Below are 12500 nucleotides of genomic sequence, written 5' to 3'. Positions count from 1 at the left end.
TCCAGCTGCTCAGACCTCTGAAGCTCCTCAGCCAATCAGTGTGCATCCTGCTGTTGCTACAACTAGAAATATCACTAAAAGGGAATGATCAGGTTTTTATCTTACGTGCATGTGCACAGACACGTAGGTACACACGCATGTACATATGCACATGCACATACACACATACATGTGCATACGCATATACACATACATACATGCATGTCCATGCGCACATACAAATGCACACACACACACCATGTGAAATAACAACAACAACAAAAACAGCCCAACAGGTTGAACGGAAGCTCGTGCAGGGATAGGAAGCCCTGCTAGGGTCTCTAGATAAAATCAAAACAGAAACTAGAACTTCACTTTCCTCAAACTTTCACACAAACTCTAGAGTTGTTTTGAAATGAAAGTAAATAATTCAACTGTCAGCAACTTCCTAAACGTTTCCACAGCCAAATATAGAAAGAAAGGATCTTATGAAATACTGTTATAGAGTACCTATAATTCCTGCACTGTAACCCCTAGAGGGTAGGGGTCTCTCTCACTCACGCACATGTACATATACATATATATATATATATATATATATATATATATATATATATATATATATATATATATATATATATATATATATATATATATGATAGACTTTTTGTGGCTTCTAAGACTACTACAGTCTACAGTTTGTAGTACTACAGTCTTTACTTGTCATGTTTTAGTCATATTTTCATATTTTTCTTAATAAATTATGCCACTGCCATAGCTGTTAAAGTGCAAACGGTGTTTAAAGCAGCGTGCATGACAGTGGTGTAAAGCTTGTCGTAATTCATCTCCACATTAATGCTGTGACTTAACGGTTAAGACAGCCTAACTGAAACTATGGCGCTGCACAGGTTTGCCTAGTTATCACGCTCACCCTGGCAATGCAATGTTCCCAAGGCAACTATAAATACACCTATACAACCATAGACAACTATAAATACTCCTATACAACTATAGACAACTACAAATACACCTATACAACCATAGACAACTATAAATACTCCTATACAACTATAGACAACTATAAATACACCTATACAACCATAGACAACTATAAATACTCCTATACAACTATAGACAACTACAAATACACCTATACAACTATAGACAACTATAAATATTCCATTCCAACTATAGACAACTATAAATCTATAAATACACCTATACAACTATAGACAACTATAAATACACCTATACAACTATAGACAACTATAAATATACCTCTAAATATACCTATACAACTTTAAATACACCTATATAACTATAAATATACCTATAAATATACCTATACAACTATAGACAACTATAAATACACCTATACAACTATACATACACCTATATAACTATAAATACACCTATAAAACTATAAATACACATATATAACTATAAATATACCTAGAAATACACCTATATAACTATAAATACACCTATAAAACTATAAATACACATATATAACTATAAATATACCTAGAAATACACCTATATAACTATAAATACATCTATACAACTATAAATACATCTATACAACTATAAATACACCTATATAACTATAAATACACCTATAAATACACCTATACAACTATAGACAACTATAAATACTTCTATACAACTATAGACAACTATACATACACCTATACAACTATAAATACACCTATACAATTATAAATACACCTATACAACTATAAATACACCTATAAATACACCTATGGAACTATAAATACACTATATAACTATAAATATACCTATAAATACACCTATATAACCATACATACATATATAAATACACCTATACATGTATAAATACACTTATTCAACTATAAATACACCTATACAACTATAAATACATCTATACAATTATAAATACACCTATACAACTATAGACAACTATAAATATACCTAAACAACTATATACAACTATAAATACACCTATACAACTATACACAACTATAAATACACCTATAAATATACCTATATAACTATAAACACACTTATAAATATACTATATAACTATAAATACACCCGCTAAATCCGCTACACTATTCTCTACCGAGAAAGCTCGCGAGGCCAGCTCGAGCGCCGCTTGGACTCTTCGCCTGTTGAGCCGATAAATGCGCGCGAGCTTGGGGCTTGCGAAACACCGCCCGGAGGAGCACAGCCGGACACACGCGGGGCTCCTCGCGGAACTACCCCACACATGCCCCAGAAACACCCCAGCGCGTGCAGGCAGCGCGCGCGGTAATAAACAGATATGAGCGCGCTGCAGCGTCCAGCGCCAGCGACTTCAGCGTGAACGGGAGTTTGTTTACGCAGCCGCGCGGTGGTTTACCGGAGGTTAAGGTGCTTGCACCCTCGGGAAATATTTATGACAGAAGCAGAAGCGCACGGATGCACGAGACCTACCTGGACAGGGCGTTTAAATGTGATGTCGTATCGCGTAAAAGTACAGCAAAGCTCCGGATATCGCCACGAGCTAGAGCGGCCGACCTCTGCCTGTCTCCGCCAGTGGGCTGGGCACTTCTCTCTCTCTCTCTCTCCCTCTCTCTCTTAACCCCTCCCTCTCTCCCTGCTCTCTCTCTCTCTCTCTCTCTCTCTCTCTCTCTCTCTCTCTCTCTCTCTCTCTCTCTCTCTCTCTCTCTCTGTCCCTCAGTAACCGCCCACTTCCGGTGTTGTTTCTCTCAGCAGAACTGCAGCTCGTTAGAGTTAGAATGTGCGCGCGTGTAAATTTGTTAGCGCTCCTCGCGTGCGTGCGTCTGGAGTCATGTATGTTTAACAGCTCAGACTGGATAAAAGCGAACCTGCGTTACTCGCACACCAGCCAGTTAGCAGATCGCGAGCCGGCATGAGTGCTCGCGCATGAGTAGAGTCGCGCTCCAGAGGGCGCGTGGACATGGACATGCAGAAACACGTGCGGTATTAGATGTAGTGCTCATCGGAACTCCTGATTTGAGAAGCTCGTGGTCAGCTGGACAAAATAGTTTATCCACACTCAGCTGAGTCGCAGCAAATCCTGCCATATCCTAGTAAAAGCCCATTAATTAAACCAGTTGTGTTATTTCTCTAAACATACGGCCAGTTATATTCCCACTCAAACATAAACCTGCTGTCCTAACTGCAGCCAGCCTATGAAGGCTGACCAGAAGACTGTTAATATTCTTCTGGTTATTCTGTATTTTCTGTAAACTGAGAACCATTTCACAAGTCATTTCGATCTTGTTTTTAGTTCTTTTCTTATATTGACTGATAACATGTTTGTGATCTCCTCTGTGAACATATGATCTTTCCTAAAATAGACCTGGACGTCTCTCCTGCCTTCAGCCTAGATGTCCCAGACAGAACTCCCAGGAGCAGGGCTGGCATGTAAATGTCCAGGTGAGATTCGGGCTGGCAGTGCACTTACTTTGGGCTTCTTATTAGTGAGTAATTGAACAGTTCGTTGGGCTGAGCTTTGGGACAAAAACACTAAACAAACGAACAGCCAAGCAATATTGCTGCAACACAGATGCACATGGCAAACCCTGCTGCTGCACGCTGGGACAACAGTCTCGAGACCAACGCAGCAGGAGCGCCGGACGCGTTCTATATGGCGCATGTTCTTAACCCCACTACAACACTACAGCTGTGGGTCAAAGCCCAGGGCGATATTATCACCACTCACAAGCACGGTCACACCAATACGCCTCACTGTGGAAGGGCCATCTAAACTGTGTCCACATAAAATCTATTAGCTGGAGCAAAACAAACAAACAATAATAATAAACACCACATTTAACATGATGTAATATAATTTAACAAACTGTTCTAAAGTGTTCTACGTTTAACAACGAATTGTTCTGGTAAAATTCAACTTAGAAAACGTAGCCTATGGTAGATGGTTTTAATGATTTTAACTGCTAAAATAGGATATGTAACAGTTGTTCATAATAGTCTATAGCACACAGCGCTGATCCTAGGTCAGCAGGGATATACCACTGTAGTTCATAGAGTCCTGGAGTCAGACGGGAAGCGCTGATCCTAGGTCAGCAGGGTTATACCACTGTAGTTCATACAGTCCTGGAGGCGGGCCTGATATCGATCTCAGCAAACACAGAACTGAAAAATGCTTCATGAGTGAGAAAGGAAGAGTTGCGGAAATTGCGGAGGATGGAAATGAGTAAAGAGATCCCCGGCATGTTTGGTACTCTTTTCATATTAATAATGCATCCATACAGGACGATGAGCTTACGATTACAGTAGGCATGTCGGAGAATATCAACATTATTTGGTAGTAATGACACAATACACATTTATATGTACTGAGAGACAGGTGATCTAAGAAAGTCCTGCGGTCGTTGTTTTTCCACGGCAGCTTCTAGAGTTACAGACCGAAGGCCCAGACATACCATACGGAGGAGGAAATTCAGTATTTACTATATTTTAAACTTTATTATGACTACGATGTTTTATTTAATATTACAAAGTTTATTAACGTATGAGCTCTTAATAAATGAGTGTACTTATGCTAACGCTAACCGTGATGTGACTTGATTAATTGTCAGTGGCAAGTACGTAAAGATCTGTCGACACCTGCTGGCCCACCTGTGTATATCAAGCGCGGATATGTGTGTGCGTGTGAGAGAGAGAGAATCCGTCCAAGTGTTGTTGCGCAATATGACCATCTGGTCAAGCGCCCCTAGGCGCCAGGAGAGTAACGCGACAGGTTCCCGTGCTGATGTTTTCCTTTGTGTTCTTGTTCCTGGTAGTAGGCGTCATTTCCAATCCCCCCCAGCAAGAGCTAATAAAGTACTCGTGCTCACGGTTCCTCGGTATTGAAATGGCCAAATGAGTGACGAAGACCGAGGCCGCGAACAGGAGCGTCTCCAGGCCTTTACGCGTGGCGCCCTCTGGTGCTTGATTAGGGCAGGACCGCGTGCACGCGCCTCTGGTGCCACTACAGTACTGCAGAGGCTCCTGTGCCCAGGAAACAGGTCGACGTATTATATAATTATAGGGTAGTCATGGTAACGCGTTCTATTCCTATAAGTATTAGTATGGTTTAATTAAAACGTTGAACAATGAACAGCGGGCTCATTTCAAGAGCGAGAAATGTGGGAACTGACGTTAACCTTCGATAGTATCACGTATGAGGAGTGGATCTGATCTCAGATCTGTGCACTAAACTATATTGGGTTTACCCCGCAGATTCCTCACCTGCATCCACGTGAACGACACACGCGAGGTCGTGTAATTCATTCTAGGGCGGTCAGGGTGGATCCAGCCCGAACACACGCCGCTTTAAAACGCGTACACATTTCTTCGTGGGTTGATTCTGTTTCCGGAAGACGTGTAAAACATGAGCGCCAAATGTTTCGGATGTCTGGTGCTATCCCTCAACCGGCACACGAGAACGCATGGCTGAGCGCAGTCTTTAAGAGAAGAGGCGCGTGGCTCTGCTCTGGATGCGTGTACAAGATCCGAGTGAAGGAGAGCGTTACGCCTCATGAACCTGCTGAACACACACTCTGACCCAGGCGGACGAGCGCCATACCAGCGTATTGGTGATGCACAAGTGTTATTTTGTTCCAGCAGTCATAGTTCCGTTACATTCACAAATAGGATTTTACCAGCACGGTGACGCCATTTGATTGTTGGTCCTGCACATGAAATAATTTTAACGTGAACAGAGGGATTTTTTCACTGTTAACAATAGATCTGTTTTTGCTGATGAAATACATTTTCGTTTGTGTTTATCTGAAGTTCAGTCCACCAGTGACTGGTTTTCTTATAATAGGTCTCGAAATCAGTTTATGACAAACTCTTGTTTACATGTGGTTGGAGTGAAGAACCCAGATTAATATCAGCATCGTGCTGCATGTGCCATTTCCAGACCGAGTGTCATGCAGTTTGTGACCGGATTACCATCTTCAGCAACGTTTTAAAACGGACGCGTCCATGATCTCCTATCGCGCTGTCTCCGCTCCTATTACATCTCCTGAGCTGTTCAAATTCTGCACAAAGTAAATACAGAAAACATGATAAATACCATTCAGAGGCAATCCATAAGATGTGAATATCCCAGTCACCCGCATACAGTTTCTGAAACTTGATTTGTCTGTCTCAGCTTTCTCTCCCTCCCTGCTTCCCGTTACCCCTGCATTACGTGTTATACCCCCTTATGAGTTGGACACAGTGGGAAGTTAGAAATAAAATTATTATTAGATCTTTATTATTTAAGAGTCCTCCGATGAAGGTCACTGCACAGGATCAGTGGTCCGAAACGCTTTGGCACTTAAGGGGTTAAATAAGTAATCCTAATATAACCATCAGATTATGTTACTGTAATCTAGTAATCCTTTGGATTACATGCACTTTTTAATACGTAATCAATGTCAGTACATTTTTTAATTAACCGGTCTTATGCCAGTTTCGTGCACTTAGGCACCCGCGCGCACATACGCAAAGCCACATTTGATTAAAGGAGTAGTCTGCCACGCGCTAACGAATACAGGCACGCGACAGTCTCTGTCTCGCTGCTCCTGACCTGCGTCCTCACGTGCTGCTTTAATGCTGAATGCATTAGACTCCAGACTTGCAAGCAGCAATTACGGCTAACGTCACTAAAATGAGCACGCGGGGTGACGTAGCGTGTTCCTTTTTAATGCAAAGTAAAGATCGACGCGGCGACTGTACAGACAGCTGCGAGGAAGTTTAAATTTACAGCACGTGCCTACAGCTCGCACAGTCAAGTTTTGTCATTCATAAGTTTGTAAACTAGTTAAAACGATTTTAACATTGATAACATATTAACATTTGAAATGACAGTTCAAAGTGAGATATATATCACTTTAAACCCTCATTTCATATTTTTATTATATTGGCAGTCTATTATAAGGTCATCATCTACACTGACTCTACAACGTGACTCATCTTCCACACCTTGACTCATCTACACCATGACTTGTCTACACTGACTCAGCTACACTGTGACTCATCTTCCTCTCTGTGACTCATCTACACTGTGACTCATCTTCCTCTCTGTGACTCATTCTAACTCTGTCTTTCCTTCTGTTTTTCCTCTGATTCCTTTTGTGACCTTCACTACAGAATGTTGGAGACAGGTCAGTAACAGCACCATTTTAGCCCATTAAAAGCAGAAGACAGTTATCTGGATGAAATGACATGTTGTGGAAATTAAGGTACACCCTGCACCCTTTACGCTACGTTAGGTCTTCCACAGGCTCATTTCCTACAGCGGCTGATATAATAGGTGTCTATGGTAACAGCATTCTATCCCACCACTGAGCCACAGATATGTGTTGGACATATTGATCGAGACCCAGTTCACCGAGTAATAACACCCTGAGTAAAAGCTCTGGTAGAAATTCACAGAGAATCTGACCTCCAGTCAGCAGAACTGTTCTTCTCTACTCTAAGCTGAGCTCTAATATTGACCCCAGAACTAGCACTAGGGCTCACCACTGTACTCTCATGCAGAGAGACGCCGGTGCAGAAACTCACGAGAAAGATAGACAGACGAACAGACAGACAGAGAGAGAAAGGCAGACAGACAGAGAGAGAGCGGGGAACAGACAGAGAGAGAGAGAGAAAGGCAGACAGACAGAGAGAGCGGGGAACAGACAGACAGAGAGAGAAAGGCAGACAGACAGAGAGAGAGCGGGGAACAGACAGAGAGAGAGAAAGGCAGACAGACAGAGAGAGAGCAGGGAACAGACAGACAGGCAGACAGACAGAGAGAGAAAGGCAGACAGACAGAGAGAGAGCGGGGAACAGACAGACAGAGAGAGAAAGGCAGACAGACAGAGAGAGAGCGGGGAACAGACAGACAGACAGGCAGACAGACAGAGAGAGAAAGGCAGACAGACAGAGAGAGAGCGGGGAACAGACAGACAGAGATAGGCAGACAGACAGAGAGAGAGAGGGGAACAGACAGAGAGAAAGGCAGACAGAGAGAGAGAGGGGAACAGACAGACAGAGAGAGAAAGGCAGACAGACAGAGAGAGAGAGCGGGGAACAGGCAGACAGGCAGACAGGCAGACAGGAGGAGCAGAGGGAGGCCGATGAACAGGAACGATGCTACCTGACGCTGCAGAAAACACCCAGTTCACAAAGCCTCACATCACTTACCATGTCATACATCTTAAAAAATAAAACCACTCCATTTTTAAAACCATTTATAGTCCACAAAACAAGTGCATAAAAGGATAAAAGAATAACCATAAAAAAGAAGTGTCATTATATACTATAATAATTTTAGTCTGGTAGGTTACAGGAGTTTTTAAGAGGGTCAGCTGACCTCACAATCTGGACTGTCAGTCTCAGTGACCATCATCAAACAAACTCACACCAGGAAAATCCCCAGATCAACACACTTAAGTTTACAGTCATTACAACTCAACCGGCTCTCATCACAAACGTTTCTGCCAGTGGTTACATGACAACCAAACTGGAAACAAATATTACAAGCTAATTGATACAGTCAATCTTCAAAACATGTTAGTGGACAGTCACATGAATGCAACCCAACAGATTTTGTAAATGTTAGCAAAGAACTGATTCTTACATGAGGAAGGAGAGTAACATTAACTAGCACATGATCAGTTATGGCAAACAGCATCTACGGAGATGGAACAGCACCTTTAAAGTGCAATATATACAGCAAGGAAAAAAACAACTACGTCTCCAGGAGACAGAACGTTCCAGAAGTGAAAGCTGTAGGTGGGGCAGCTTCACATGGGAGACGCCACATCTGAGCTCAGCTCCATATCCAGAGTGAGAGATTCTGTGAGAACAAAACAATGCCATCATCTCACATATAAGGAGTGTGTGTGTGCGCACGCACGTGTGTGTGTGTTTGTGCACACGTGTGTGTGTTTGTGCACGCACGTGTTTGTGCTCACGTGTGTGTGTTTGTGCGCGCGTGTGTTTGTGCGTACGTATGTGTGTTTGTGCGCGTGTGTGTGTTTGTGCTCACGTGTGTGTTTGTGCGCGTGTGTGTTTGTGTGTGCTCACGTGTGTGTGTTTGTGCGCGTGTGTGTGTTTGTGCGTACGTGTGTGCTCACGTGTGTGTTTGTGCGCGTGTGTGTGTTTGTGCGTACGTGTGTGTGTGTGTGTGTTACCCAGAGGTCCAGGGTTCGCCTCATGTGTTTCATTTTGTATCAGAGACTCGAGAGTGCGGGGAGACATAGGGAACAGGTCACTGGTGTTACCTGAATTCGTTCTGCAACACAAACACACACACACAGACTTTGATGAATAAAGGTGTACACACACACACACACACACACACACACAGACTTTGATGAATAAAGGTACACCCACATTCACTCCACGGATCCACACAAACAATTAGACTGCGTGATAAGACAAGTATCATAGCATTACACATGCTTCATATAAACTATGCCTAATACACAGCGAGAGAGAGATCTACACAATGGTTTAACACACGGCTTGGTATATGAGATGAAGTGTGTCAAAGTTGCCCATTTCCAATGTTCATATGTGCAGCTACGCATGCAAGTACATAGAAATAAGAACAAAAACACAATTCAACAGGTTTGTGACTCCAAATAACCATCTAAAACCATCCCATATATCACACTGATGGAACTGTGCGTGTGCGAGTGTGAGTGTGTGTGAGTGTGCGAGCTGAGTGTGCGTGTGTGTGTGTGAGTGAGTGTTGTGAGTTTACTTTATTTATTTCTTGTTTCTTTAGTGTTTTTTGTTAATAATTTTGTCAAATCACTGACACTTGTTAAGTACAATTCAAGACAATACAGAAATTGAGAGACAGAGTGTGCAAGAGAGAGAATGAGAAGGAAAGAGAGAGAGAGTACACCAAGTAGTTACCTACATGTGACCTTTCATCACAGACAGTGTAGGGTTAGTGTAGGGTTAGTGTAGACTGTAGTGTTAGTGTAGACTGTGTAGTGCTAGTGTAGACTGTGTAGTGTTAGTGCAGGGTTAGCGTAGACTGTGTAGTGTTAGTGTAGACTGTGTAGTGCTAGTGTAGTGTTAGTGTAGACTGTGTAGTGCTAGTGTAGACTGTGTAGTGCTAGTGTAGACTGTGTAGTGTTAGTGTAGGGTTAGTGTAGACTGTGTAGTGCTAGTGTAGACTGTGTAGTGCTAGTGTAGTGTTAGTGTAGACTGTGTAGTGCTAGTGTAGTGTTAGTGTAGACTGTGTAGTGCTAGTGTAGACTGTGTAGTGCTAGTGTAGTGTTAGTGTAGACTGTAGTGCTATTGTAGTGTTAGTGTAGACTGTGTAGTGCTAGTGTAGTATTAGTATAGACTGTGTAGGGTTAGTGTAGACTGTGTAGTGCTAGTGTAGACTGTGTAGGGTTAGTATAGACTGTGTAGTGCTAGTGTAGATTGTGTAGGGTTAGTGTAGACTGTGTAGTGCTAGTGTAGATTGTGTAGGGTTAGTGTAGACTGTGTAGTGCTAGTGTAGACTGTGTAGGGTTAGTGTAGACTGTGTAGTGCTAGTGTAGATTGTGTAGGGTTAGTGTAGACTGTGTAGGGTTAGTGTAGACTGTGTAGGGTTAGTGTAGACTGTGTAGGGTTAAACCCTGAACTCTGCCTATGTTGCGTGTGCTGCCACCGTGTCAGAGGACCTAAGAGGAGGAGGCGTTGCCGTGGACACTGTGTCCTGTCTCCCACACGTGTTAAACACATCCATTCTGTGTTACAAGACGGTGGCTGGGAGAGTGTTTCTCATACACAATCACACACACACACACACACACACACACACACACGTGCGCACGCACACACACAGGCCCTCCTCATGCCTACCCAGGGAAGCCGTTCCCCAGCAGTTCACTCTCCGGGAAGTCCATGAAGACAGAGGGACACCTATGGAAAGAGGTCAGTTTACAGCCTGACTCTCACACACACACACACACACACACACACACACGTCCACTCTCCTCTACATCTGGGCCACGTGAGCTTTGTTTTTGTATTTCCAGAGGTCAAAGGTTGATACCATTGTGTAGATATGCGTGTGTGTGTCAGTCATGGCAATGTCATCAATAAAGGGAAAACGGTGGGGAAAGAGACCCATCAGATGAAGATGTACAACCAGTTTAACACAGTTCACACACAAAGACCTCAGTTTAACAAAGAGTACACACACATCTCAGATTAACGTACACGCTCATAGATCTCAGATTAATGTACACTCACAGATCTCAGATTAACGTACACGCTCATAGATCTCAGATTAATGTACACTCACAGATCTCAGATTAACGTACACTCATAGATCTGATTAATGTACACTCACAGATCTCAGATTAACGTACACTCTCATAGATCTCAGATTAATGTACACTCACAGATCTCAGATTAACGTACACTCTCATAGATCTGATTAATGTACACTCACAGATCTCAGATTAATGTACACTCACAGATCTCAGATTAACGTACACTCTCATAGAGCTCAGATTAATGTACACTCACAGATCTCAGATTAACGTACACTCACAGATCTCGGGGAGGAACTACAAAACTTCCCCATGTGGAACTGCAGTGTTTGGCCATGTTAACTAGTAAACTCCTAAAATGGCACCAAACACACACCACCAAAATGAGTGTACTGCGTCAGTGTGTACCGGATCGAATTTACAGCATGACTACTACCACGGGACCTCAGACACCTTTACCATTCAACATCATCTACATTCCCGGGATGGCAGAATTCCTGGTGTCTGTCGCTATGGCGACCATGTGGCGAGGAGGAAACAAGTGAGTACTGAACCTGGCCTGCTGCATTATCCAATCACACGGCCTCAGACTGAACCTGGCCTGCTGCGTTAACCAATCACACGGCCTCAGACTGAACCTGGCCTGCTGCGTTATCCAATCACACGGCCTCAGACTGAACCTGGCCTGCTGTGTTAACCAATTGCACAGCCTCACACTGAACATGGCCTGCTGCGTTAACCAAACACATAGCCTCACACTGTCTTTGGTTTCTTGTTATGACTCATTCTGGCACTAGACGAGGAAGTGAGATGCCAGTCATACAGAAAACACACACACACACACACACACACACACACACACACAGCCACACACACAGACACACACACAGACACACACACAGACACACACACAGACACACACACAGACACACAGTTATACTGGAGTAGGAATGATAACTTACGGAGTAACACAGATGAACTTGGTCTTCAGATATGGCTGAATGGCTGAGGAACAAACAAAGCAGAGACGTCGTGAGCGTGCCGGTGAGTATGAACACAGATTGTACACCCCGCCCCCGCGACAACCCCCGCAGCCGTCCACGACAACCCCCGCAGCCGTCCACGCCCCCGCGACAACCCCCGCAGCCGTCCACGACAACCCCCGCAGCCGTCCACGACCCCGCGACAACCCCCGCAGCCGTCCACGCCCCCGCGATAACCCCCGCAGCCGTCCACGACAACCCCCGCAGCCGTCCACGC

At 43.6% G+C, this 12500-nt stretch overlaps 2 protein-coding genes across 8 annotated transcripts in view; both read right to left on the bottom strand.

Annotated features, from left to right (window-relative positions):
* Nucleotides 1-2609, bottom strand: part of stat5a (signal transducer and activator of transcription 5a) — a 72130-nt gene extending 69521 nt beyond the window's left edge. For both annotated transcript variants that reach the window (XM_035527867.1, XM_035527872.1), the window contains exon 1: nucleotides 2437-2609. The gene's annotated coding sequence lies outside the window, so the exon portion shown is untranslated. The remainder of the gene's footprint in view (nucleotides 1-2436) is intronic.
* A 5578-nt stretch (nucleotides 2610-8187) lies between these two features.
* Nucleotides 8188-12500, bottom strand: part of stat3 (signal transducer and activator of transcription 3 (acute-phase response factor)) — a 34290-nt gene continuing 29977 nt past the window's right edge. Inside the window, exons 21-24 of one of the 6 annotated variants that reach the window (XM_035523751.1) lie at nucleotides 12203-12245; nucleotides 10825-10884; nucleotides 9129-9250; nucleotides 8188-8812 (exon numbers count right to left, since the gene is read on the bottom strand). In XM_035523751.1, the coding sequence (XP_035379644.1) occupies nucleotides 8760-8812; nucleotides 9129-9250; nucleotides 10825-10884; nucleotides 12203-12245 (278 nt within the window). In that variant the 3' untranslated portion in view covers nucleotides 8188-8759. The remainder of the gene's footprint in view (nucleotides 8813-9128; nucleotides 9251-10824; nucleotides 10885-12202; nucleotides 12246-12500) is intronic. The other 5 variants (XM_035523754.1, XM_035523763.1, XM_035523755.1 and 2 more) reach the window with 5 other exon arrangements.

This window comes from Electrophorus electricus, chromosome 1 (genome assembly GCF_013358815.1).
Source record: "Electrophorus electricus isolate fEleEle1 chromosome 1, fEleEle1.pri, whole genome shotgun sequence".
NCBI classification, from domain to species: Eukaryota; Metazoa; Chordata; class Actinopteri; order Gymnotiformes; family Gymnotidae; genus Electrophorus; species Electrophorus electricus.
This window is presented reverse-complemented; position numbering and strand designations above follow the sequence as displayed.